Source organism: Rhinatrema bivittatum, chromosome 1 (genome assembly GCF_901001135.1).
Source record: "Rhinatrema bivittatum chromosome 1, aRhiBiv1.1, whole genome shotgun sequence".
Lineage (NCBI taxonomy): Eukaryota > Metazoa > Chordata > Amphibia > Gymnophiona > Rhinatrematidae > Rhinatrema > Rhinatrema bivittatum.
In genome coordinates this window covers 504,758,378-504,785,138 of record NC_042615.1, presented here as the reverse complement: position 1 = coordinate 504,785,138, position 26,761 = coordinate 504,758,378, and the positions used below count along the sequence as shown (strand labels likewise).

Below are 26,761 nucleotides of genomic sequence, written 5' to 3'. Positions count from 1 at the left end.
AAAGGCAACGCTTTAGAATTTGCTCGACTTCTCAGATCGTTTCCCTATGTTCTTACGAGCAGAAGAGACTGGCGATCCAGAACACCGTCCTCTGCCTCCAAGTACCTGTCTTCCCATTCTGGATTTGAAGAGGGTGAACAGGTCTCTGAGAATTCCCTGCTTCCGTATGGAGGCTCTGCGGTCCGTCATTGCGTCAGTCCACAGCGGGGAGTATCTTGCCTCTTTGGACCTGGCGGAAGCGTATCTGCATATAGGAATACATAGAAACATAGAAATGACGGCAGAAGGAAGACCAAACGGCCCATCCAGTCTGCCCAGCAAGCTATGCATTTTTTTTTTTTTATTTCTCTCATACTTCTGTTACTCTTGGCTCTTAGTAACCTTTTGGTTCTATTTCCCTTCCACCCGCACCATTAATGTAGAGAGCAGTGTTGGAACTGCATCCAAGTGAATATCTACCATAGTTAGGGGTAGTAACCGTCGCAATAAGCAAGCTACACCCATGCCTTTGTTTACCCAGACTATGTAACTCAGTCCTTGTTGGTTATTGTCTGTATATAGATCCACCTTTCTACGTTCCCCCTGCCGTTGAAGCAGAGAGCTATGCTGGATATGCATTGAATGTAAAGTATCTGGCTTATTTAGTTTGGAGTAGTAACTGTCATAACAAGCAAGCTACTCCCCGCTTTTTGTGAATGCAAATCCTTTTTTTCCACACTTCCTCTTGCCGTCAAAGCTTTGAGCAATGTTGGAGTCGCATTAATTGTGCGTATGTTTATTGAATAAGGGTATAATCTCCAGGCAGTAGCCGTCATTCCCGTTAGCCACCCACTCTTCATTCACATCCTCTAGACTTGATGGATCCACAGTGTTTATCCCACGCCCCTTTGAAGTCCTTCACAGTTCTGGTCTTCACCACTTCCTCCAGAAGGGCATTCCAGGCATCCACCACCCTCTCTGTGAAGAAATACTTCCTGACATTGGTTCTGAGTCTTCCTTCTTGGAGCTTCAACTCGTGACCCCTGGTTCTGCTGAGTTTTTTCCCGACGGAAAAGGTTTGTCGTTGTCTTTGGATTGTTAAAACCTTTCAAGTATCTGAAAGTTTGAATCATATCACCCCTGCTCCTCCTTTCTTCCAGGGTGTACATATTTAGATTCTTCAATCTCTCCTCATAAGTCACTCGATGAAGACCCTCCACCTTTCTGGTCGCCCTTCTCTGGACCACTTCCATCTTGTCTCTGTCTCTTTGGAGATACGGTCTCCAGAACTGAACACAGTACTCCAGGTGAGGCCTCACCAAGGACCTGTACAAGGGGATAATCACTTCCCTTTTCTTACTCGATATTCCTCTCTCAATACAGCCCAGCGTTCTTCTGGCTTTTGCTATCGCCTTGTCACATTGTTTCGCTGACTTCAGATCATCAGACACCATCACCCCAAGGTGTCTCTCCTGCTCCGTGCACATCAGCCTTCTCCCCCCCCCCCCCCCCCCCCATCGAATACAGTTCATTCGGATTTCCTCTTCCCATATGCATGACTTTGCACTTCTTGGGATCACCAGAGATTTCTGAGGTTCATGGTTCTGGGGGAGCATTACCAATTTTGTGCTCTGCCTTTAGGATTGGCGACGGCTGCCAGGACCTTTACCAAGGTCATGGTCGTGGTAGCAGCAGCTCTCTGCAAGGAGGGGGTCCTGGTCCACCCCTACTTGGACGACTGGCTGATTCGAGCGAAGTCAGAGTTGTCGTGTCAAGCAGCAGTGGATCGCTTTCTCCAGCACTTGGCGGCGTTGGGATGGATTGTCAATCTGTCCAAGAGTCACTTGGTTCCGTTCCAGAGATTGGAGTTCCTGGAGGCATGGTTCGACACGAGCATTGGAAAGGTGTTTCTCACCGAGGAAAGGATTGTCAAGTTGCAAGCTCAGGTTCAATTGCTGTTAGGCAAATTGTTGCCCCGAGTATGGGACTACATGCAGGTGCTCGGATCTATGGCGTCCACCTTGGACTTGGTACCATGGGCATTTGCTCATATGAGGCCTCTACAGTCCGCCTTACTATCCCGTTGGGATCCGATGTCTGAGCTTTATCTGCCTTTCCCCCTGCTGGACTCGGCGAGATCCAGTCTCTAGTGGTGGCTTCAGCCAGATATGTTGCGAAGGGGAGTGGACCTGGATGTCACGTCTTGGACAGTTGTTACCACGGATGCCAGCCTCTCCGGTTGGGGAGCAGTCTGTCAGGAGAGATCCCTACAGGGCCAGTAGTCTCCGGAGGAGGCCTCATGATCTATCAACCGGTTGGAAACCAGAGCAGAGCGGCTGCCTCTCCAATGCCTTCTACCCCTGGTCAGGGGAAGATCAGTGAGGGTATTGTCAGACAATGCAACCACGGTGGCATACATCAATTGGCAAGGTGGAACGAAGAGCCGTGCAGTAGCCCAGGTGTTGGTCGCCTGGGCTGAGCTTAATCTGGAAAGATTGGCAGCGTCGACAATTCAAAAGTAGATTTTCTGAGCCGTCATCACTTGGATCCCGGGGAGTGGGAGTTGTCGGATGAAGCATTTCGACTCCTTTGTCTCAGGTGGTCCACTCCTTGCGTGGATCTGATGGCGACGTTTGGCAATGCCAAGGCTCCTCTGTTCTTCAGCAGGCAGACTGGCGCAGAAAGGGTGGACGCTCTGGCCCTGTCCTGGCCAGTACATGTTCTCCTGTACATCTTCCTGCTGTGGCCATTAATAGGCAAAGTCATGCGCCGCATCAAACTCCACCCGGGCAAGGTAGTTCTCGTGGCTCCAGAGTGGCTGAGGTGTCCGTGGTTTGCGGATCTGATCAACCTGGCGGTGGACGGGCTCCTGAGGCTGGGGCACCTGCCGAATCTTCTGCATCAAGGCCCCGTTTGTTTCGGCCAGGTGGATCGCTTTTGTCTAGCGGCTTGGCTTTTGAGACGGAGCATTTGAGGAATAAGGGTTATTCTGATGCAGTGATAGCTACCCTGCTCCAGTCTAGAAAGACCTCCACGTCTTTGGCATATGTCAGAGTATGGGGTTTTTTTGAGTCGTGGTGCCTTGAGTGCAAATAGGATCTTCTTCGGGGCTCCGTGGGGGATGTATTGTCCTTTTTACAGGACTGCCTCATTAAGGGGGTTATCTTTTAATTCCCTGAGGGTTCAGGTGACGACCCTAGGTTGTTTTCGTGGCAAAGTACGGGGAGTTGCTTTGTCGGCCCATCCCGGATGAAGTCTGTTTTCTCTGGGCAGAGAAACATCTGAGACCTCCGGTTCAGAATCCCTTCCCTTCCTGGGGTTTGAATGTCGTCCTGAAAGCTGTGTTCCTCCCCGTTTGAGCCTTTAAAGCGGGCAACATTGAAAGATCTTACTTGAAGGTGATCTTTCTGGTGGCGATATAGTCTGCCAGGCAGGTGTCAGAGCTTCAGGCCTTGTCCTGCAGGGAGCCCTTTTTGCGGATTTTGGACTTGGGAGTGTCCTTGGGAATGGTTCCCTCTTTCTTGCTTAAGGTGGTATTGTCCTTTCATGTAAATCAGTCGGTGGAATTGCCTTCCTTTCCAGACTTGATCCCTTCCACTCCTCAATCCAGAGCATTGTGGAAGTTGGATGTTAGGAGGACTCTCTTGTGTTACTTAGAAGTGACGAATACTTTCCGCTTGTCTGATCGTCTTTTTGTTCTATGGAGTGGCCCCAGAAGGGGGCAGAAAGCTTCCAGGACTACTATTGTGCAGTGGTTGAAGGCCATTAACTCAGCACACATTACTCAGGGTCATCCAGGGCCGACTGGTCTTCGGGCGCATTCTACCCGTTCACAAGTGGCCTCCTGGGCCAAATGTCAGCAAGTATAGCCGGAAAAAATATGTAGGGTGGCTACTTGGAAGTCTTTGCACACCTTTGCCAGGCATTACTGTTTGGATGTCCGCCTGAACAGAATCAACTCAAGAAATCCTTATATCCATATCTTTTATTGAAGAATCTATGGAAAAAACTTGATTCCAAATTCTGTGATCTAGCAGTATTCTCTTGCAACTTACTTGTTAATGAATTTATAGCTTTTTCCATTGATATTAAAATAGACCAGATAGTGTCAAAAGTTTTAGTTTGAGGTCTAACTAAAGGAGGATGGCAAATCACATGTACTTCTGGATCTTCTCTTCCTATTTCCATGGGGTTTCCATTGCCGACGTGATGAAGCTGTTTATCCACCAAAGGGCCCGTGGAGCCTTGTACATTAAGGCTTTCCAAAGGAAATCTGTGTCTCATCATTCCTTCTCGGGGCGAGACTTCTTGCTAGATCGATTTGGTGTTTTTATTATCCAAAATTTCAATAATTTTTGAATGGCAGCAATGGGGCTAATGGCGCACCGGGGCTGAGATGTTCCTTCGGCCTGGAAACTCGGCGTCTACTCCTCGCCGTTATTTCCTGCGGCACCTCCCACCGATATAGCTTGTATAGACCTTGCAAACAGCGTCTCAGTCCGGGGTTGTCTGGAGTCTTGAACCGGAGTTGATGTAAGGGAATCTCTCACCTTTGCTTTCCTTTTTGTGTGAGGCATTACCAGAGTCGCAAGAAATCGAAATTTTTGAGGTATAAGGAAAGATATCAGGAAATTCCTCAAAGCGTCAGCTTGTGCTGTAGACGGTGGCCATCTTGATCTCCCCTGTCTTATTGAATTTCCAAGGTTTTCTTCTTCCCTCTGCTCGTTTGGGGGAAATGGTACATAGTGTGAGTTGTGTCCTTTTCATCTGGCTTGAGGTACAGTTTAATACTGGTGAGCTGCCACCTGCAGTCCAATTTAAGGGGCAATGTCAGTCAAAAATTTCTCTTGCTGGAGGGGAAGCAAAACCCAGCTGTCTGGACTGATCCATGGTACTACAGGAATGAAAATTAGCAGGTAAGGGCCAATTTTCCTCTTTGCTGTCTGCATGGTATTTGTTCAATAGTATAATCAGATTAGGTCATTTTTCCAGCACTCTGTCCAAAATCTTTTGCCAATACTTAAAATTTCTAAAGTACAAATGAACTGTTCCCTTGGTATGTTTCAGCTTTTGACTATTGTCTCTTGTCCCAGGACTAAGATAGATGAGATTCTGCAAAGGAAAGAAGAGGAGCTGAAATCCTTGACCATCAGGAATCAAAAGCTACAACAGGATCTTCAGACTGCTCAGCAGGTAAGGAGAACATGTGAGTTCTAATCCCTGGCCCTGTCACTGACTGTATGTCTTGTGGGATCTGGGGGGGAATCACTATATTTCCCAGTGCCTGACCTGAGGTCTCTGTACTGTGTCCTGGATAGGATTGTGTTAATCTGGAGGAGCAGTCCCAGTCACTGAAGAAAGAACAGGAGGCAGCGCTCCAAGCACTTCAGGAGCAGGTAGCGCACAGCAGCTCAAATCTGCAGGCACTCGGCAGCGTCAGCGGATTGCACTTCTGAGTTGCCAGACGCAGAAATACTTGTGTAGTGTTGCGTTACAACTGATACATAGCACTTCTGCCAGTCTCTCTCCTGACCTGTTCTCTTTTCCTCTCAGCCTCCTGTTGAGTTTAGTTTTATGGAGGAGTTTTGTGTTTTCTTCCTTGTTTAGGTTGTAAGAATTAACACTCTTTCCTCTTGCCTCACCTCTCTACCTTTCCTTTCACCCTTTTTGTCCTGCTGTCTTACATTTCTTCAACAATGCTTCTCCTCACTCTTTCTTACTTCTCTTGTTGCTCTTTGTCCTTTCTGTGTGCTTCTCTTCACCACCCTTCTTTCTCTCACTCTACTCTGTCTCTCTCCCCATATCCTGGTCCTGTGCCCTGGAGCAGGTAGCCTGCCAGAGTGCTGAGAGTCAGGAGCAGGTCGAGAGCATTCTCTCTGAAAATGACGCCTTGCGCACCAACCTAGCTGCCTTGGAACAGGTACTATCTGTGGTGGAGCTGAGTATCCATCTGACAGCATCCCACAACACTAAGAAACACATGCTGCAACGTTCTGAAATAATTGTAGATTTTCATTACAACTTCATTCTTCATTCTCTTGAATATTTCTGGTTTTTTAATTTTTTGGGGGATGTTTTGCCCCTGTTAGATCCAGACATCAAAGACACAAGAGATGAACCTGCTGCGTGAGCAAAACGCAGTGCTGGGGTTGGAGCTCCAGCAGCAGCAGGGTGAGAAAGAGGCACTCCTGGCACAGCGAGATGACCTCCACACGCAGCTGCAGGTACTTGTGCTTCGCCTGTCTCGTACTGAATATAAACCCTTGCATTGGTGACTCCTGGGAGGGCAGCTGCATTATAAGCTCTTAAAAACTATTTCTTTCAAAAGGCATTTTCCATCCGAGTACTAAAAAGTAACCTATTTTGATAATAGTTGGTTCTATCAGTGCTGACACTGTCTGATTTTGTTTGATTTTTGTCATTGTTGATTGATTCTTATGTAATTTTATTATGTGTGTGTGGCTCTGGTTATATCATGTACACCTCAGTGTCTGATTGGATCCCTCCTTGCGGAGCCAGACCTGTGCTAGAAAACAGACAGACACGGTTCTACATTCAGAGCTCACGCACACGTTCAGACAGGCAGTCGGTATTTCAGAGGTGAGAGCAGAGCCTAGCTGCTTAGGGGCAAGAGTAACCACGACGTTTGAGTGTATTTCCTGGGAAGAAACCATTTTCTAATCTTGGGGAAATTATATTTCTCTCCTTCCTCCAGGAATCTCTGCGTGCTAATAGCCGGCTGCTGGAGCAGTTGCAGGAGCTAGGACAGGAAAAGGAGCAGTTGCTGCAGGACCTGGATGAAACAAGGAAGGTAGGCGGGAAGGGGGAAGCATGATCATTGAGCAGGCCTAACTTTCCATCCCTGTTGCAGAGAACAGTGATTCTAGCACCAGAGACTTCAAATACACAGAGGTGTAAGGGGGAAAAAAAATCAGTCCTTGATCAGATACCTAGAGTTTTCAGACATGCATTTCTAGGATAGTTTTCTTTACAGTTTTGTTTTTTTTTAAATCCCTCTTTCAATTTTAATCAGTCAGCCTCTGCCTCTGGTCATACTATTTCCATATCTTTTGAAGGAATCTCTGTAATAAAATCTAACTGTGATATCCTCTTTGTATAAGAGTTTTCCTGACCCCTCTATAACATCCTTTTCTGCTGGATGCCTCTTGTCTTAACTTCTCTTCACCTGGTACTTACTCCACAGCTCTATTTAGCTCTCTGTTAGACCTAGTTCAGTACCTTAGTGATTGAGCTCCATCAGAAGTGGGCCACCATTGTTGTAATGAGTTACTTTCCTTGTCATGTGAATATTGTTAGCCAGTTGCAGCCCCCAGGCATATCTCGTAAGTAAAAATCCCTTGAATAAGGTATCTTATTGTATAAGACTCACCTCATACAAGATGAGCAGAATGTGAGCCTATGTCAGCCCAGACCTGAAAGGCAACGCTCTTATACAATATGAGATATTTATATATTTCTAATTTCTCAGGGTTTTTATGATTTAAAAAAATTATTTTTTTCTAATATACTGTGGTAATAGCTTCCTCTTCCCTATGAATGATCCATTTCCTAGCGTGTAGCCAGATGGACTCAGAACGAATGGGTATAGTATGCTCGTGCTAGCAGTTGGAGACGGATCTGACGTCAGCACGGGTATATATACCCCCACAGGAAGCGTAGCAACTCAGTAATTTCAGTCTCCAAAGCAGTTTGGAGAGCCTGCACGCTCGCTGAGCGTGTTTCCAATCTACTTTCTATTTTCTACTTTCTATATTCTTCTTACTAAATTTCTACAGGAACATCGAGCCCCGCACTCCTGCGGTGATACCCTTGGGGTCCCTCCCCCAGTTGAGTTTCCCGGGGTGATTTCCGAGATCCCCCGGAGGTCTAGGCCTCTGTCCAGTAATCGCGGCAGGGACCTAGCCCCCGGGCGAGAAGGGCTCGGGCGTGGCGGAAGAGGCGCCTCGGTCCCGGCGTGGACCTAGAGGCAGCGGGTGCTTTTCCTCAAAGCGCGGCGGTGAAGATATTTCCCCTCTCCCCCCGCAGCCGGAGACCGCCCGGGTTCCAACCGGGAAGCGCCGAGGATCAGGTAAGGCGTACATCTCTTGCTTTTTGGGTCTCCGAGGAACGAGGATCGGCGGCGTTGCCTGCATGTGGCACGCCGTGGAGGTCGCCATTTTGTCTGCCTTGTTCAGGTATTGAGCGCCCATGATAGGCGCCTGTCTATGACTAAATGCATATTAAGGAGCACATATTGTATATCATTGTGCGTATATTGCTGACTGCAGACTAATGAGCGCATATTGGATATCATTGAGTGTATGCTGCTAACCGCATATTAATGAACGCATATTGGATATCATTGAGTGTATGTTGCTAACCGCATACTAATGAGCGCATATTGGTTATCATTGAGCGTATATTGCTGCCGCATATTATTGAGCGCCTGTTGTATTAAGCGTATATTGCTGCCGCATATTATTGAGCGCCTTTTGTATTAAGCGCCTGTTGTATTAAGCGTATATTGCTGCCGCATATTATTGAGCGCCTGTTGTATTAAGCGCCTGTTGTATTAAGCGTATATTGCTGCCGCATATTATTGGGCGCATATTGCTGCCGCATATTATTGAGCGCCTGTTGTATTAAGCGTATATTGCTGCCGCATATTATTGAGCGCCTGTTGTATTAAGCGTATATTGCTGCCGCATATTATTGAGCGCCTGTTGTATTGAGCGCCTGTTGTATTATGCATATATTGCTGCCGCATATTATTGAGCGCCTGTTGTATTAAGCGTATATTGCTGCCGCATATTATTGAGCGCCTGTTGTATTACGCATATATTGCTGCCGCATATTATTTGAGCGCCTGTTGTATTAAGCGCCTGTTGTATTAAGCGTATATTGCTGCCGCATATTATTGGGCGCATATTGCTGCCGCATATTATTGAGCGCCTGTTGTATTAAGCGTATATTGCTGCCGCATATTATTGAGCGCCTGTTGTATTAAGCGTATATTGCTGCCGCATATTATTGAGTGCCTGTTGTATTGAGCGCCTGTTGTATTACGCATATATTGCTGCCGCATATTATTGAGCGCCTGTTGTATTAAGCGTATATTGCTGCCGCATATTATTGAGCGCCTGTTGTATTACGCATATATTGCTGCCGCATATTATTTGAGCGCCTGTTGTATTAAGCGCCTGTTGTATTAAGCGTATATTGCTGCCGCATATTATTGGGCGCATATTGCTGCCGCATATTATTGAGCGCCTGTTGTATTAAGCGTATATTGCTGCCGCATATTATTGAGCGCCTGTTGTATTAAGCGTATATTGCTGCCGCATATTATTGAGTGCCTGTTGTATTGAGCGCCTGTTGTATTACGCATATATTGCTGCCGCATATTATTGAGCGCCTGTTGTATTAAGCGTATATTGCTGCCGCATATTATTGAGCGCCTGTTGTATTAAGCGCCTGTTGTATTAAGCGTATATTGCTGCCGCATATTATTTGAGCGCCTGTTGTATTAAGCGCCTGTTGTATTAAGCGTATATTGCTGCCGCATATTATTGAGCACCTATTGTATTGAGCGCATATTGCTGCCGCATATTATCGAGCGCATATTATATTAAGCGCATATTCTTCAATGGAACAGAACGCTTCAGCGGCGGCGCCTCCTGATTCTGGCATTAAAGCCCTCGGCCTCTGCTCAGCATGCCAGCTTAGAGCCACGCATAGCGAGGAGCCAGACTCCCTTTGTGCCCAATGTGAGGAGGCAGTGGGAGCCTCAGGCCAGGACCAGTCTCAACCGAGGTTTGCTGACAGTTCCCCAGGGGCCACCCCGGATCTAGCGGGCAGTCTCTAACAACCTGGGATCCCGGGGGACCTGGTACCCCGACGACTAGAGACCGCTTCCATTTCCTGGGTAGATCTCTTTAAGGGGATTCATGCCTTTGTACAGATGCAATCAGCTTCCCGTCCAGGCCCTGCTGCTGCTGCCGCTGCTCCTGTTGTTACTCCGGATCCTGCCCCTGGACCTTCGCGCCCTTATCATGGGCACCCGCCTCCGAGCAGTCCAGTTCTGGCGGACCCTGATGTCTCGGAGGATGAGTCCGAACCCCCGGAGGAGGGGGAACTTCCCTCGGGGATTGAGCCATATCGAACCATGAGGCGGTTCTTTCCCAAGGAAGATCTCTCCGACCTGGTATCTCAGTGCCTGGCGGAGTTGGATATTACAGGTCCCAGCACTATGGCGCTCTCTACGCAGAACCCTCTACTGGAAGGTCTTCGTCCTCCAGCCCGCCATTTTCCCTTCTTGCAAGCAGCACAGCAACTGATAGATTTAGAATGGGCTGCACCAGCGGCCTCATTCAAAGGGGGTCGGGCCCTGACGGGCATGTACCCTTTGGAACCGGCAATCAAGGAGATGCTGGCGTGCCCTCAGGTGGACGCCTTGGTCAGCGCTGTGGTCAAGCGCACTACCATTCCAGTTGAAGGGGGGGGGGGGGCGGCCCTCAAGGAGGCTCATGACCGGCGCTTGGACGCCATCCTGAGACAGACCTTTGAGGTGGCAGCTCTATCTTTACGGATCGCAACCTGCTGCACAGTGGTGACACGTTCCTGTTTATCACAGGTCAGGAACAATGCTCCGGCAACAGACATGGAATCAGCTCTTTCATTCCTCACGGATGCTGCGTCAGACCTAGTCCGTACAACAGCCAAGGGGGTCTCATCCTCCGTAGCCGCCAGGAGACAGCTCTGGATACGGAATTGGTCAGCCGACGCTCCTTTGAAGACACGCCTCATCAGAATGCCCTTTAGGGGTTCTTTCCTGCTCGGCAGCAACCTTGACAAACTGGCCAGCACATGGGGCGCCTCTCCAGTACCTCGACTGCCGGAAGATCGATTCAGAAGGAACCAGCGTGCCTTTCCAAGGCCCTCCAGAGGTAGAAGCTCCCAGCGCTTCACTCCCTATAGGAGTCGCTACCAGGCGCCTCGTCCTCAGGCCAGGAACCAGTCCTTTCGGTCCAAGCAGCGCAAGAGGGGAGCTGGCTCGGGTTCAGGTCCCGGCCGCGCCTCACAATGAGAATCAGCCGATCCATCCGGGGGACGGAGCCATAGGGGGCAGGTTAACCCTCTTCTACCCCAGATGGGTCGAGATTACGTCGGCCCAGTGGGTCCTCGCCATCATCCGAGAGGGGTATTATCTGGACTTTCATCATCTTCCTCCGGACAAGTTTGTGGAATCCTCGTGTCCCATACACAAGAAGGCAGCATTGGAAGCTACCCTGGCGAGGCTCCTGTCCTTGAAAGCCATCATCCCAGTACCTGCCTGGGAAATGAATTCTGGACATTATTCCATTTATTTTATGGTACCCAAGAAAGAGGGCACTTTCCGGCCCGTATTGGACCTCAAGTCAGTCAATCGATACTTAATGGTCCCGAGGTTTCGCATGGAAACTCTGCGCTCAGTCAAGACCGCAGTACAGCCAGGAGAATTCCTCACGGCCTTAGACTTGTCAGAAGCCTACCTGCATATTCCGATCCATCCGGATCATCAGCGCTACCTACGCTTCAAGGTTCTGGGAAGCCACTTCCAATTCCGGGCTCTGCCCTTCGGGTTAGCCACGGCGCCGCGGACCTTCACCAAGGTGGTTGTAGTGGTAGCAGCGGCGCTCAGACTGGAAGTCCATCCCTACCTAGACGATTGGCTGATCAGGGCGAAATCACGAGAGGTGAGCCATCGGGCAACCGACAGAGTGATCGCCTTTCTGGAAAGCCTGGGATGGGTAGTCAACCTCAACAAGAGTTGCCTACAGCCTTCCCAATCACTGGAATACCTGGGAGTCCAGTTCGACACCCAGGCAGACAAAGTCAGTCTCACTACCAAGAGAAGGTTAAAACTTCAGACGCGTCTCCGGTCCTTGATGGGAGCCAGCCAGCCCATAGCTTGGGATTATCTGCAGGTTCTCGGCCTCATGGCCTCCACCCTGGAAGTGGTGCCCTGGGCAAGGGCCCATATGAGACCTCTACAACGCACCCTGCTCTCTCGCTGGAGCCCCCGCTTCCGGAATTATTCCGTGCATCTACCTCTGCCAGCCAGAGTGCGGACCCAGTTACGGTGGTGGTTGCAGTCCAACCACACGAGCAGGGGGTCGAAGATGTCCTCCCCCACGTGGACTCTGCTCACCACAGATGCCAGCCTGAGCGGCTGGGGTGCACACTGGGAAGAACTCACCGCACAAGGGCGGTGGAACAGAGAAAAGTCAGAGTGGAACATCAACAGTCTAGAGGCACGAGCAGTCCGGTTAGCCTGCCTGCAATTTGCTCACAGACTGCGGAACCGAGCAGTCCGAGTGATGTCCGACAACGCCACCATGGTGGCATACATCAACCGTCAGGGCGGAACCAGAAGCCGACAGGTATCTCTAGAGATAGCCCCGCTGATGGCTTGGGCAGAGGCGAATCTTCAGGACATCTCCGCCGTCCACATTGCTGGGAAGGACAACACCACGGCAGACTTCCTCAGCAGAGAAAGCCTAAATCCGGGGGAATGGCAGCTGTCACCCACAGCCTTCCAGATGATTGTGGATCACTGGGGGATTCCGGACATGGACTTACTAGCAGACAAGTCCAATGCTCAAGTACCCAGATACTTCAGCCGCAAGCGAGATCAGTTCTCACACGGGATCGACGCCCTGGTTCAGCCATGGCCTCCAGGGACTCTGCTATACGCTTTTCCTCCGTGGCCTCTGCTGGGCGCCATCATCCACAAGATTCAGAAGCACCGGGGCCTAGTTCTTCTAGTGGCACCAGACTGTCCAAGAAGACCCTGGTACGCGTGAGCTTTTTCGCTGGATTTTATCCTCCTTCACCAGGCTTATCTGGCTCAGCAGGAGGGTATGGGTGCCCCTTAGTGCCCTCAGACAGCGCGGGGTCCAGGCCTTCTGTCGGGGTGGGGGCAGGGCCCAATCGCTCGAGAGAATCCAGATTCTTGGGGGTTCTGCATTCGTTGCACCCGGGAGGGCTGGAGGACGAATTAGGGAGTGTGGACCCTCCAGGTGGTTCGGCGGCAGCGCTGGTTGATCTGGGGTCACTGGACATGGATCTTGGAGATGGCACAGGGGCTCCTTCGGTTCTGGAGGGGAATGACCCCAAGATTCTACGCTTGTTCCAGAGGGAGGAGTTGGAGCCTCTGCTCCCTAAGGTTCTCAGAGTTGGGGTTGAAAGCTCCTCAGGAGGTGCCGGAGATAGATGGGGCGGATCCTGTCCTTGATAGTCTTAGGGCTCCTCCGTCCACTTTTCCCTATCATAGGCCTGTATGACGGTGGAGCATGAGTGGAATTCCCTGGACTCCGGGTTACGGATCAGTAGAGCAATGTCGAAGCTATATCCCTTACCGGAGCAAACGTTGGAGCTATTTGCGCTTCCGCAGGTGGACATGGCGGTTTCTGCGGTCACAAAAAAAGACCACTATTCTGGTGGTGGGCACCGCAGCCCTTAAGGATGTTCAGGATAGAAAGTTGGAGCTTCATCTTAAAAGGATTTTTGAGGGGGCGGTCTTGGGGCTGCAGTAATCCCAGTCCCTCCGCACAAACTCCCATCTACTTTGTGGTGCCAAAGAAGGGGGGTACCTTTCGACCCATTCTTGATCTCAAGCGAGTAAATGCGGCATTGAAGGTCCTGTAGTTTCACATGGAGACTTTACGTTCAGTCATTGCGGCGGTGCGCTCTCGGGAGTTCCTGGTTTCCCTGGATCTGACAGAGGCATATCTTCATGTCCCCATTCGTCAGGATCACCAGCGTTTTCTGAGGTTTGCATCAATCTAGCGGTGGACGGTCTGCTACGCCTCAGTCATCTTATGGGTCTTCTCCGTCAGGGACCCATATTTTCCGACCAGGCATATCGCTTTTGTCTAGCGGCTTGGCTTTTGAGAGGCGCCGTTTGAGGCGGAGAGGATATCCAGAGCCGGTGATCTCCACACTTTTGCAGGCTAGGCGGAAGTCTACTTCCCTCTCGTATGTTCGGGTTTGGAAGGTTTTTGAAGGTTTTTGGAAGTACAGACAAAGTACAGACAAAGGGACACAGGCGGTACGGGCCTCAATATCCCACGTTTTCTTTCCTACAAGAAGGTTTAGCAAAAGGCCTTGCTTTTAACTCTTAAGGTACAGGTAGCGGCCCTGACCTGCTTGCATGGAAGGGTTGACCGTTACTCCTTATCTTCCCATCTGGATGTGCGGAGGTTCCTTCGGGGAGTTAAGAATTTGCATCCTCTGGTGCGAAAGGTATGTCCCTCCTGGAACCTTAATCTTGTTCTGCGAGTGATGTGTGTTGCTCTCTTTGAGCCAATTTGGAGAGCGACTCTTAAAGACTTGACTCTCAAGGTCATTTTCTTAGTGGCCATCTGTTCCGCCAGGAGGATTTCGAAGTTACAGGCATTGTCGTGCAGGGACCCTTTCCTTCAAATATCGGATTCAGGTTCCTTCTTTTGTTCTGAAGGTGGTCTCGGATTTTCATGTGAATCAGGTGGTTGAGCTTCCAACTTTCCCAGATTTGGATGCGTCTGCGCCGTATGCTCGAGAGCATAGGATATTGGATGTCTGCAGGGCCTTGCTTCGGTATCTCAAGGTTACTAATGATTTCAGAAGGTCTGATCATCTTTTTTTGTTTTATTGGACGGGCCAAAGAAAGGTACCCATGCCTCCAAAGCAACCATTGCAAGGTGGCTTAAGGAGGCTATTGCGTCAGTGTATATTATTAAGGGCCATCAGGTTCTGGAGGGGCTACGGGCCCACTCTACTCGAGCTCAGGCGGCTTTGTGGGCAGAGGCTCAGCTGGTGTCTCAGCAGGAAATTTGCAGAGCGGCGACTTGGAAGTCGCTGCATACATTCGCGAGGCATTACCGCTTGGACTTGGGAGATCAGACTACCTCCTGGTTCTTTGTGAAAGTGTCTTGTGAGTGGGACTCTCCAGGTCCCACCCTCTCTAGGAAGCTTTGGTACTTCCCAGGAGTCTGGACTGATCCGGGTACGTACAGGGAAAGGAAAATTGGGTCTTACCTGCTAATTTTCATTCCTGAAGTACCACGGATCAGTCCAGAACCCACCTGGGTTGGAGGGGGGAGAGTCTTCCACTCAGCTATAATCCTTTCAGCATGCTTCTTTTCTTTTTGTTCAAATGTTTTTACTGGTTTTTATCAAGTTTTTTTGCACATAATGTTTTGCATCCTTACCGGCAGATGGAGGCAGAGAACAAAAGCTTTGAGGCACTGCTTCATAACTGAGAGTGCCACCTGCAGTCCCTCAGTATTTCTCTGTCTCCAGCAGATGGTAATGGTGTATACCTGCAATCTTTGTTTTATTAAAAAATAAATAAAAATAAAAGTTTAGAGTAGAGAAAAGAAGATCCAGAGGTGTTGGGAACATTCATGGGCCATACCTCTGGTTGAGCAGGGCGAGCGGGGAATTGGATATCCCTGGCTAGGCTTAACCCTTGATGCCAGGGGTCCTGGTTCCCTCGCTCCCCCTGTGGGCCTCCCTCTGAAGCCAGCCTGTAGAAGCATCCTGGAGCTCCAGAAATAGGAGAATATCTTTCTATCCCCTTTCTGTCCTTCCTGGAAGGGCTGGGGAGGATGGGTTCTTTCGGGGACACAAGTGCTGTTAAATTTTTATTTTTTCTCCTTCCTGCGGTTGGTCGACTCAGCATCGGGGGGGGAGAACAGGCTTGCACAGCTTGTGCTGTCCATTCAGCACCCGGACAGCGGCGCAACCGCGTTGGTTTTATTTTTTCTCCTGCTCAATTTATTTTTAGCCGCGCTACACATCCCATGCTGACTCCCGCTGAGCACAGGAAATTCTGTAGGGCCTGCCGGGGGAGGTGTTCTTGCCTCGGCGCAGCCCTTATCTGCTCGATCTGTGTCTCTCTGGAGGTGAGGGAGCCTTGACACAGATTCCCAGGGGCAGACCCTGCACTTGGGCTGCAGGCCTGTGCAGGAGGCCCCAGGAGGGGGCTCAGACGGCAGCCATTTTACCTCCACGTGGTAGGAGCCCTGCCTTGGATGTGGAGAACAGGGATTTCCCTCCCCCACTTTCTCCTGTGGTTCATGAATCGGATGGGGGTGGAAATGTGCCAGCAAACACGGGAAAGGACTCTGTGACTGCAGAGCAGGTGACCCGCGGTGGCTCTTCCGCGGATTTCGTTTTGCTGATACACAAGGCCTATCTCGCCTGTCAGGAGCTGGTGAATCAGCGCCCAGCCTCTCAGCTGGTCTGGATGACCCATAAGAGACCTCAGAATGAAATGCCTCTACTGAAGGGGGGGCATTTTGCGCCTGTTGGGTCTCAAGTGTTCGCTTGCTGAAAAGACTTCCTCTGAGGATTCCAAGGGGTGATGATCCGCAAGGGCTGCAGAAGGACCAATGTGCTGGTCAGGGCATGGATCCTGGGGCTGGACCACTGGGGTACCTGGATAGGACGAGGTCCCATTGACTGTAGGGGATGACCCCAGGGTTGTTAGGTTATTTCGCAAGGATGAATCGTGACCACTTATCCCTCAGGTTCTGGAGGAACTGGGGATTAAGCTGACGCAGGAGGACTCTGACACGGAGGGGGTCAACCCGATGTTGGAGGGACTGTGGACCACCGAAGACATTCCCCTTGGTGAAGCAGGTGAAGAAATTGATTGACCGGAAGTGGGAATCCCCAGAAGCCAGATTGAAGGTCGCCAGTGCTATGGCCAGGTTGTACCCCCTGACTGAGAACATCTTAAAGTTGTGGAAGCTGCTGAAGGTGGATGCAGCGGTATTGGCAGTAACGAAGACGCGACCATTCCAGAGACGGTCGGTGGCTTTGAAGGATGTCTAGGATCGAAAGCTGGAGATCCTGTTGAGGCTCTTTGAGGTCTTGGCTCTGAGCCTGAGGGCTACAGTCTGCACCAGCCTTATGCAGAGGGCTTGTTTGTACTGGGTGCAGGAGTCCGCTGGAGGTACCCCATGGGCTATTGTCCAGGATGCTTGCTTGGAAGCGGGTGTAGCTTATGTGGCAGATGCCATCTATGATTTGCTTCGCACTTCAGCTAGAAACATGGTGTCTGCGGTGGCTGCACGAAGGCTTCTGTTGCTTCGCAATTGGTCAGCAGCTGTTTAGTCAATCTCCCTTTCCCTGTATTGGTCAACAGCAGTTTGTTAATCTCCCTTTCCCTGTATGTACCCGGATCAGTCCAGACTCCTGGGTTTATGCATCCTGCCAGCAGATGGAGACGTAGAAAGTTTCACTGACACTGCTTGATAAATCCTAGTGCCACCTGCGGTTCCTCAGTATTTCTCTGTCTCCAGCAGATGGTAGTTGGTGCTAAACTTGCAGTTCTGTGGTTTGGGCAGTTCTTGTTTTTGAGCCTTCCTTCCGGGGGTCTTATTTGCTTTTGGAATCCTAAGGGGTTCTACCCTGACCGGTCGAGCCGCGGGTCTGGGACCTCTGTGTGCTCATCCTGTGCACCCATGAGGTGTAAATCTGGGGGTCCAGATCCCTCCATAATAAAGTTTTTGTTTAAAAAGAAGAAGAAAAAGCCGAAGCAGAAATTTTGAGCACAGGCAAGGCTTGTTGTGCAAGTGGCTTCCTTTTCCTTTTAGGCTTCAGTGGGGGGGGTCTGATCTTGGAGCAAGGTTAGTTTATTTCTGGCACAGGCAGTCCCTTCTCTGGTGCAATGACCCGCGGTTCTGCATGCAGGGCCTGTGGCTCTGCTCGTGTGCGGCTAAATTGGCAGGGTCTTTGTGTGGGGTGCTCCGGCAGGAAGGGCTCGTCGTGGCCATTTTGTTTTCTTCGGGGGGCGGGGGAGACACACCCCCCCCACGCCTGTCCCCAACTTGTTCCACCAGGCCGAAAGCCCTTCGGTGGTCTCCAGGCAGCATAGCTCCAGGCTCACTCGAACTTCCCATGGCCAGCGGATGCTCTGTCCTCCTCCTTCGGGTACCGGTCAGGGGGAGTCAGACGTTATGCTCGAGGTTCCTGGGGACCCCGGGGAGAACCCTGATCAGGATGTCCCAGAAGTACAAACTTGAGGCTTTATTGCCTTTGGCTTACTAGGTCCTGGGGGTTAAAATCCCTCAGCAGGAGTCCGATTTGGAGGGGACAGATCCCGTTTTTTGGAAGGTATGCGCAGCCCTCCACAGGTAGGTGGTATGGAAAAGCTGTAGAAGAAATTGTTGGAGGTGGAATGGAGTTTTCCTGATTCCGGTCTCAAGGTGGGGAGGGCCATTTCAATGATTTATCCGGTGCCGGAGCAGGCATTGGAACTTTGCTCTCCCTAAGGTGGACGCTGCAGTTTCCGTGGTCACCAAGCGAACGACTATCCCGGTGATAGGTTCCGCGGCTTTGAAAGACATTCAGGATCGCAAAATTGGAGATCTCAAGTGGATTTTTGAGGTCTCGGCCTTGGGCTTGAGAGCTTCATGATTCTGGAACAGCATTTTCAGTTTTAGGCCCTTTCTTTCGATTTGGCCACGGCCCTGCGCACTTTCACCAAGGCGCTGATGGTGGTGGTAGCAGCGGCGCTGCGGCAGGAAGGTGTTCTGGTGCAACCATAGCTGGACGACTGGCTTATCAGAGCAAAGTCTGAGGCTCCTTGTCGCCAGTCAGTTCACAAGGTTCACGATCTTCTCCAGCCCCTTGGTTGGGTAGTGAACGTGGCAAAGAGTCATTTGATCCCGACACAATCTTTAGAGTATCTGGGTGCTCGGTTCGACACCGTGGTCGGCAAAGTGTATCTTTCTGAGGAGAGAGTATTGAAACTGCAGAGTCAGGTTCACCGGTTGTTGCAATGACGTATTGCTAAGGTCTGGAATTATTTGCAGATCCTGGGCTTGATGACTTCCACCCTAGAGTTGGTGCCATGGGCGTTTTCCCATCTGAAACCCTTGCAGAGGGCACTTTTGGCTCGTTGGCAGATGATATCCGAGAAATTTCAAATGCCGTTGCCCCTCGAGGGCAAAGCAAGAGAGCCTTTCCTGGTGGCTTCAGACTTCCAATCTCGCTTGAGGGGTGCACCTCGAGGTTCCGGATTGGGTTATAGTTACTACTGATGCCAGTCTCTGTGGATGGGGAGCAGTTTGTCAGTGGCACTTGGTCTGCAAGAGAATCTGTTTGGTCTATCAACCGCTTAGAGACCAGGACAGTCCTTTTAACCTTGCGGGAGTTTCTGCTGTTAGTCTGAGGTCAGTCAGTAAGGATTCTTTCAGACAATGAGACCACAATGGCTTATATCAATCGGCAGGGTGGAACCAGGAGCCAAGCAGTTGCTTGGGAGGCACAACAGTTGATGCTTTGGGTGGAAGGGCATCAGGAGCGCATAGCTGTGTTCCACATAGCTGGGGTTGAAAACTTTCAGGCGGACTTCCTGAGTCGAACTCAATTAGACCCGGGCGAGTGGGAATTATCGGATTCCGCAATACAACTCATTCGAGATCAGTGGGGGTCTCCTCATAGATCTCATAGCAATTTGTCAAAATGCCAAAGTGTTTCATTTCTTCAATCGGAGATGTCAGCACGGGGCTGAGGAGTCGACACTCTAGTTCTGCTTGGCCACAAGGGGTCCTTCTGTCTCTTCCCCCCCCCCCCCCCAGCTGTTAGTGGGCAAGGTGTTGCATTATATAGAAAAATATTGCGGAGAGGTGGTATTGGTTGCTCCGGAGTGGCCGCGGCGTTCGTGGATCTTATCAACCTGGCAGTGGATGGACTGATTTCGCTTTGGGCATCTGGAGGGTCTCCTTCGTTAGGGCCCTATATTTTCCGACTAGGCTGCTCACTTTTTTGTCCAGTGGCATGGCTTTTGAGAGGCAAAGATTAAGGAGTAGAGGTTATCCTGAAACTGTCATAACCACCTTATTGCAAGCCAGAAGAAAGTCCACGAATGTGGCTTACGTTAGAGTATGGAAGGTGTTTGATTTCTGGTACGCTGCTCATGGAGTACGACCTCTCAAGTCCTCCATCCCAGACATATTATCTTATCTTTTCTTTAAGACTGTTTCGCTAAAGATTTGTCTCCTAGCCCTCTTAGAGTGCAGGTGGCTGCCTTGGGCTGCCTTCGTGGTAAGATTGAGGGTTCTGCTATTTCTGCTCATGCGGATGTTATGTTCCTTAGAGGAGCAAAGAATTTGTGTCCTCCAGTTAGGTGTTTGTCCATCCTGGAACTTAATCTGGTCCTACGAGGTGTGTGTGCAGCACCTTTTGAGCCACTGTGGAGAGTCACTGAAGGACTTGACTCTCAAAGTGGGGTTTCTCGTCGCTATATGCTTGGCTAGAATTTTGGAGTTGCAAGCTTTGTACTGTTGAGAAACCCTTCCTTCAAATTTCAAGTTCAGGTGTTTCATTGAGGATAGTGCCTTCTTTTTTGCTGAAAGTAGTTTCCACATTTCATGTGGAGCAACCAGACAGTGGAGCTTTCAGCCTTTCAATCACTAGATGCATCCGTTCCACATGCGAAGGAACTCAAGCAGTTAGATGTTCGGTGAGTTCTATCTTGAGGTGACTAATGATTTCAGGAGGTCTGACCACCTTTTTGATTTGTTGAGCGGCACGAAGCGAGGTTTCAAAGCTTCTAAGGCTACTATTGCGCATTGGTTGAAAGAGGCGATTGGGTCCACTTATCTTGCAAGAGGTCGTGAAGTTCCAGAGGGCTTACGGACTTATTCTACGTGTTCACAGGCGGGCTCCTGGGTGGAAGCGCAGCTGGTGTCTCCTCAGGAGATTTGCAGGGTAGCGACTTGGAAGTCGCTGCATACCTTTATGCGACACTATCGTTTGGAAATGGGAGATTCAGGTTCTTCCTTTGGCGAAAGTATTCTGAGAACGAGACTCTTCAGGTCCCACCCTAAGTTTAGGGGGCTTTGGTACATCCCAGGAGTCTGGACTGATCCAGCTACATACAGGGAAAGGAAAATTGGTTCTTACCTGCTAATTTTCGTTCCTGTAATATCACGGATCAGTCCAGAACCTGCCCAATTTAAGGAGGTTGAGAGTTACCCACTCAGCTGTTCTTTTTATTACGGAAGGCCATTTTGTTGGTATAGTTTCTGAAGGTTTTCATATAGTTTAAGAAGGTTTTTTAATTAGTTTGGTTTTTGCAACTGTTTTTTATTGTATGGGTACAGAATAATACTGAGGAACGCAGGTGGCACTAGGGTTTATCAAGCAGTGTCAGTGAAACTTTCTCAGTCTCTCCATCTGCTGGCAGGGATGCATAAACCCAGGAGTCTGGACTGATCCGTGGTACTATAGGAACAAAAATTAGCAGGTAAGAACCAATTTTCCTTTTAAGAGGTAGTTGTTAGGAGAGGACCTGGAGAAGCTGATGAAGCATCTGGCAGACTCTAAGGGGAACAGGTTGCCCGAGGATAAGTGCACTAAAAAGTCCTTTCTGTCTCGTTCTCGTTTCCTTGAGATGAGGAGATTTCGTGCCAGCAGAAGTTCATCCAGTTTTTCAGAGATGCAAAGTTCAGGAAGGCAGCAGTCCTTTCGGGGCACCCATAGACCGGCCAGAGGGTTCTTGACAAGGGTCACCAGGTGCCAAGTCCACCCAATGAAGGTGGGCTGGTCTGCTCCTCCCTCATGGCTATCGGAGGCAGGTTGTCCTGTTTTTATGAGGATTGAATTGAATTACCTTTGACCAGTGGGTGCTGGAAGTATAAGAGACGACTATGTGTTAGAAGTTTCTTGACCACCTCAAGGAGGCCTTCGTAGTGTCCCATTGTACTTCGCCTGCCAAGTGAGCAGTGGTGCAGGACACTTTGCTATGCCTGCAGCAATTGGAAGCCATCATCCTGGTGCCATGGAAGGTATTCTGTGTACTTTGTGGTTCCCAAGAAGGAGGGCTCGTTTCGGCCCACTCTGGATCTCCAAAGGATCAATGCGACATTGCGTGTTCCACGTTTCCAAATGGAAATGTTGCGAAAAGTGATTGCGGCAGTGTGCAAAGGGGACTTCCTGGTGGTATCTCTCGATCTGATAGAAGCATATCTCCATATTCCTATCAGGGCAGATCATCAGAGATTTCTGCGATTCACGGTGCTGAGAATATTTTTAGTTTTGAGCCCTGCCCTTTGGATTGGCTACGGCACCAAGAACATTCACAGAGGTGATGGTAGTGGCGGTGGTCCTCAGGAGAGAGGGGATACTGGTTCATCATCTTGACGATTGACTCATTTGAGCAAAGTCGGAAGCGAAGTGTTTCGCCTCCATTCGGCGAGTGATGGAGGCCTGGTGTCTTTAGGCTGGGTGCTAAACCAGGCAAAGAGTTAGCTGGTATCATCTCAATCCTTGGACTATCTGGATGTGAGATTCAACACCCTGGTGGGCAAGGTGTTCCTAACCCCGGAAAGGATTCTCAAGTTGCAGTCAAAGTGGTTCGTCTGTGGGATCTGCCAGTTCACAAGGTCTGGGATTATTTACAGGTGCTAGGGTCCATGGCGTCTATGCTAGCTCTGGTACCATTGGCCTTTGTGCATATGCGTTCTTTACAGAAAGCTCTCCTGTCCCATTGGAATCCAATGTCTGAGGAGTTTCAAGTGCTGTTGCCGCTCCAGGAAGAGGCCAGATCCAGTATCTCGTGGTGGCTATCATGGACCAGTTTGGAGAAGAGAGTGGATCTGGAGGTTCCGGACTGGGTGGTGGTGACCACCCATACCGGTCTCAGTGGTTAAGGAGCAGTGTAGCAAGGATCAGCGGCCCAAGGGCAGTGGTCTCCAGTGGAAGCATCCTGGTCCATCAACCCTCTGGAGACAAGGGTGGTTCAGAGGCTGCTCTTGTTCTTTCTCCCTTGGATTCAGGGACGGGCAGTTCGTGTGTTCTCGGACAATGCAACAACAGTAGCCCACATCAATCGGCAGGGCGGAACAGTCATCTGGTGGCTCAGGAGGTTCACAAGCTCTTTGCTTGGACGGAGCTTCATCTAGCGGCTCTGGCAGTGTCTCACATTGTCCATACCTGCTATCTCAGCAGGCAATAACTGGACCCAGGAGAATGGGAATTGTTGGCGGAGGCCTTTGCGCTTCTTTGCAGATGGGGCGAACCCCAATTTGATCTCATGGCAGCAAGGAAGAATGCCAAAGCAGGAGGGAATTTGGCTCCACAGGGATAGACACCCTAGTTCAGCTGTGGCCAGCGAGGCTAATACTGTATATCTTTTCTCCATGGTCGGGTGCTGCATTGCATTGAGCAGCATCAGGGACGAGTGATTCTGGTAGCGCCAGAGTGGCCGTGATAGCCATGGTTTATGGATCTGGTGCAACTGGCAGTGGACAGGCCCATTAATTTAAGCCATTTGAGGGATCTGCTGCGTCAGGGACCCATCTTGTCGGAACAGGCAGATTGCTTCTGTCTAGCGGCTTGGCTTTTGAAAGGCAACATTTCCGTCTAAAGGGGTTCTGAACCAGTGATTACTACTCTGCTTCAGGCTAGGCAATCCTCCACTTCTTTGGTGTATATCAGAGTTTGGAGAGTTTGTTTGAGGCCTGGTGTGGGGCCCATGAAACTGATCCCTTGAAGGCAAATAAGGCCCAGGTTTTGCCTTTTTTGCAGGAAGGGCTGTCGAAAGGTTTGGCCTATAATTCTCTGAGTCCAGGTGGCAGCCTTAGGCTGTTTTAGAGGAAGGCTGCATGGGAGACCCTTAATTTCACATCTAGATGTAGTGAGATTTTTAAAAGGGGCAAAGCATTTGTGTCCTCCAGTTTGTAGACTTTGTCTATCCTGGAATCTCAATTTGGTTCTGTGAGTTGTGTGGCCCTCCTTTCGAGCCTTTGTGCAGGGCTTCTTTGAAGGATCTTATGCTGAAGGTGGAGTTTCTAGTGGTGATTTACTCAGCGAGATGGATTTCTGAGCTCCAAGCCTTATCATGCAGGGAGCCCGTTTTGCGGATTTCCGATGATGGGATCTCGTTGCGGGCGGTTCCCTCCTTTTTGCCCAAGGTGGTGTCTGCCTTTCATCTTAGCCAGACTGTGGTTGCCAGGGTTTTCTCATTTGACACCCGATTCTCCTCATGCGAGGGAAACTCATCTTTTGGATGTGCGTTGAGTTCTCCTAAGAGATCTCAAGGTGACCAATGAATTTCGGACCTCAGACCACCTTTTTGTGTTATTTGGTGGACCAAGGAAGGGTGGTAAGGTGACTAAGAGTACGATTTCCCGTTGGTTGAAGGAGGCGATCATTTTGGCCTACATTTGTAAAGGCCGGCCGATCCCTGAGGGTTTGCGGGCGCATGCCTCCTGGGTGGAGTGTCAGTTGGTGTCGCCACAGGAGATTTGTCGGGCAGCAATGCGGTCCTTCTTGCACACTTTCACTAAACATTACCATTTGGATGTTAGGGCCCTTTGGGGAAAGTGTGCTACATGCAGGTCTTTCGGGATCCCACCCAGTGTAAAGGGGATTGGCATTCCACTTGTCTGGACTGATCTGGGGATGAACAGGAAAGGAAAAGTTTTGGTTCTTACCTGCTAATTTTCATTCCTGGAATACCATAGATCAGTCCAGGACCATTCTGATTATGATAATTTTTCGAAAGACCTCTCCTGATTCTGGATGCTGCTGGTGATGCAGAGTTTAACTTTTTTCTGAAGAAGATATATGTATATGGTTCTCACAGTTTGGAGATTTACATTTTTTCTTTCTTGACCATAGTTCAGGAGTCACTTTGGTTGGGAGTTCCAACTTGTTCCCCAGCTCTTTAGAGGAAGAGATCCTGGTGGTTTATAGTTACACATCTTGGCTTGGGTACTGGTCAATACTGAGGGACTGCAGGTGGCACTCTTGATTATGTAGCAGTGCCTCAAAGTTTTTGATCTCTGCCTCCATCTGCTGGTAGGGATGCAAAACCCTTGCATCCCTACAAGCAGATTTGGTACATTCCACTTGTCTGGACTGATCTGTGGTATTCCAGGAATGAAAATTAGCAGGTAAGAACCAATTTTCCTTTCTTAGATCAGCAATAGTGAACTCATGTCCTCGGGGGCTACAAACAGGTCTAGTTTTCAGGATAGCAAAAGTATGCAAATAAACCCAGCCTTTGGATCAAGTGTCTGCAAATATTTCATGAATATTCATTGTGGAAATCCTGAAAGCCAGAACTGTAGTTCACCATCACTATCATAGATAAACTGGAACTACAGGTCCCAGGGCCTAACTGGGTCTGAGTTGGGAATTTTTCCCCATGAAAGTTGATTTTAAAAATGCTTTCCTCTCCTGTCTCTGTCAGAGTGCAGAAAAACGAAAGGCCATGCTGGACCAGATGGCGATTGAAAGGCAACGGGAGCAAGCGTTGCACAAGGAAGAAGTGGGGAATGTGAAACTGCAACATGAGAAGGAGGTGCTGGGCATCCGGGCCAAGTATGAGAAAGAACTGCGGGAACTACATGAGGAGAAGCACCGGGGTGAGGAGGAGCTGAGGTCGCAGCTGAAGGAGGAGAAGGTACGTGAAAGAGGAAGAGCTGAGAGAGAAGGTACAAAGAACGTATGGATGGGAGAGGAGGATTGATCATTGAAACTAGATAGTCATAGAAAAGTCCTCTCTAGATCAGATATGTCAAACTGCAATCCTGGAGTGCTGCAAACTAGTCAAATTTTCAAGATATCTGTAATGAATATGTACGATATGTATTTGTATGCACTGTCTACATTGTTTACACATTAATTCTATGCATTCATTAGGAGTCCCTTGAAAGCCAGACTGGTTTGCAGCCTTCCAGGATTACAGTTTGATCGCTCCTCTCCCACCCCACCCGCTGCTTTAAATGAATACAGAATTGACCAGAAATGGCATCACGGTGACCCAGGAAGATTCCCTGAGGAATATAGAGAGAGAGGGAAGAGTACAGAGTCTGCAAGGTCATTCAGTGAAAGATGAACACTTGATCCATTCCCTGATTCCCTCTGCAGTCTCCTAGCCCATGTCTACTGTTTTGCAGGCACGGAGCAAAGAGCTAGAGAGCATGCACCAGACAGTGGAAGAGCTGCGGCTACAGATCCAGTCCCTGGAGGGGACAAAGGGCTGGTTTGAAAGACGGCTGAAAGAGTCTGAGGTAAGAACTGAATTGTATTTGAATGAGCTGCATTTGGAATGCAGAGCAAACAGTCTTCTCCCTGCTCTACTCTACTGTCCTTAGGTAGACAGGTGAAAGGAAACCTAAACAGGTCTATAATCCTAGAAAGTGCTAGAAGAAGCTTTTCCATTTGCATTTATAGTCCGCCTCTTAAAGGGAAAAAAAAAAAGCAGTTTACATCAAAAGAAAACAAATCAGTATAAACTACAGTATTGGCATAAAAATATCCAGTATAAGCTTCACTGAATGTGTGCAAAGGTGTAGTGCCCTCTGGTAATTTGATTCTTTCTCTAGGATATGATAGAAAAGAACCAGAAGGAGCATGAGGAAGATGTCAAACGGATAAAGGCAGAGCAAGCGGCTGACTTACAGGTATGGAGCTCTTTGAGGGTCTCCCCCAGCTGTTGATGTCCATCAATTATATTTTATTTATTTTGGAGCAGTTAATTGTGAAGTCTTCTTAGCTGCTCCCCTGAATGCTATTGTAGATTCCCTGTACATACCCAGATCAGTCCAGACTCCTGGGTTTTGCCTCCCTGCCAGCAGATGGAGACAGAGAAAGTTTTGCTGATGCTGCCACTTAACCTCTTGTGCCACCTGCAGCTCCTCAGTATTTCTGTCTTGTCTCCAGCAGATGGTGGATGGTGCAAAATCTGTAGCTCTGACGTGGTCTTTGGGATTTTTTATTCCCTGTATGTACC

At 49.5% G+C, this 26,761-nt stretch overlaps 1 protein-coding gene across 2 annotated transcripts in view; it reads left to right on the top strand.

The window, feature by feature from the left end:
* The window catches only part of GRIPAP1 (GRIP1 associated protein 1), a 364,281-nt gene that overhangs the window by 128,828 nt on the left and 208,692 nt on the right, over nt 1–26,761 (top strand). Inside the window, exons 13-20 of one of the 2 annotated variants that reach the window (XM_029610458.1) lie at nt 5,073–5,172; nt 5,298–5,375; nt 5,807–5,899; nt 6,069–6,203; nt 6,695–6,790; nt 25,217–25,429; nt 25,926–26,039; nt 26,355–26,432. In XM_029610458.1, coding sequence (XP_029466318.1) covers nt 5,073–5,172; nt 5,298–5,375; nt 5,807–5,899; nt 6,069–6,203; nt 6,695–6,790; nt 25,217–25,429; nt 25,926–26,039; nt 26,355–26,432 — 907 coding nt within the window. The remainder of the gene's footprint in view (nt 1–5,072; nt 5,173–5,297; nt 5,376–5,806; nt 5,900–6,068; nt 6,204–6,694; nt 6,791–25,216; nt 25,430–25,925; nt 26,040–26,354; nt 26,433–26,761) is intronic. The other variant, XM_029610468.1, reaches the window with a different exon arrangement.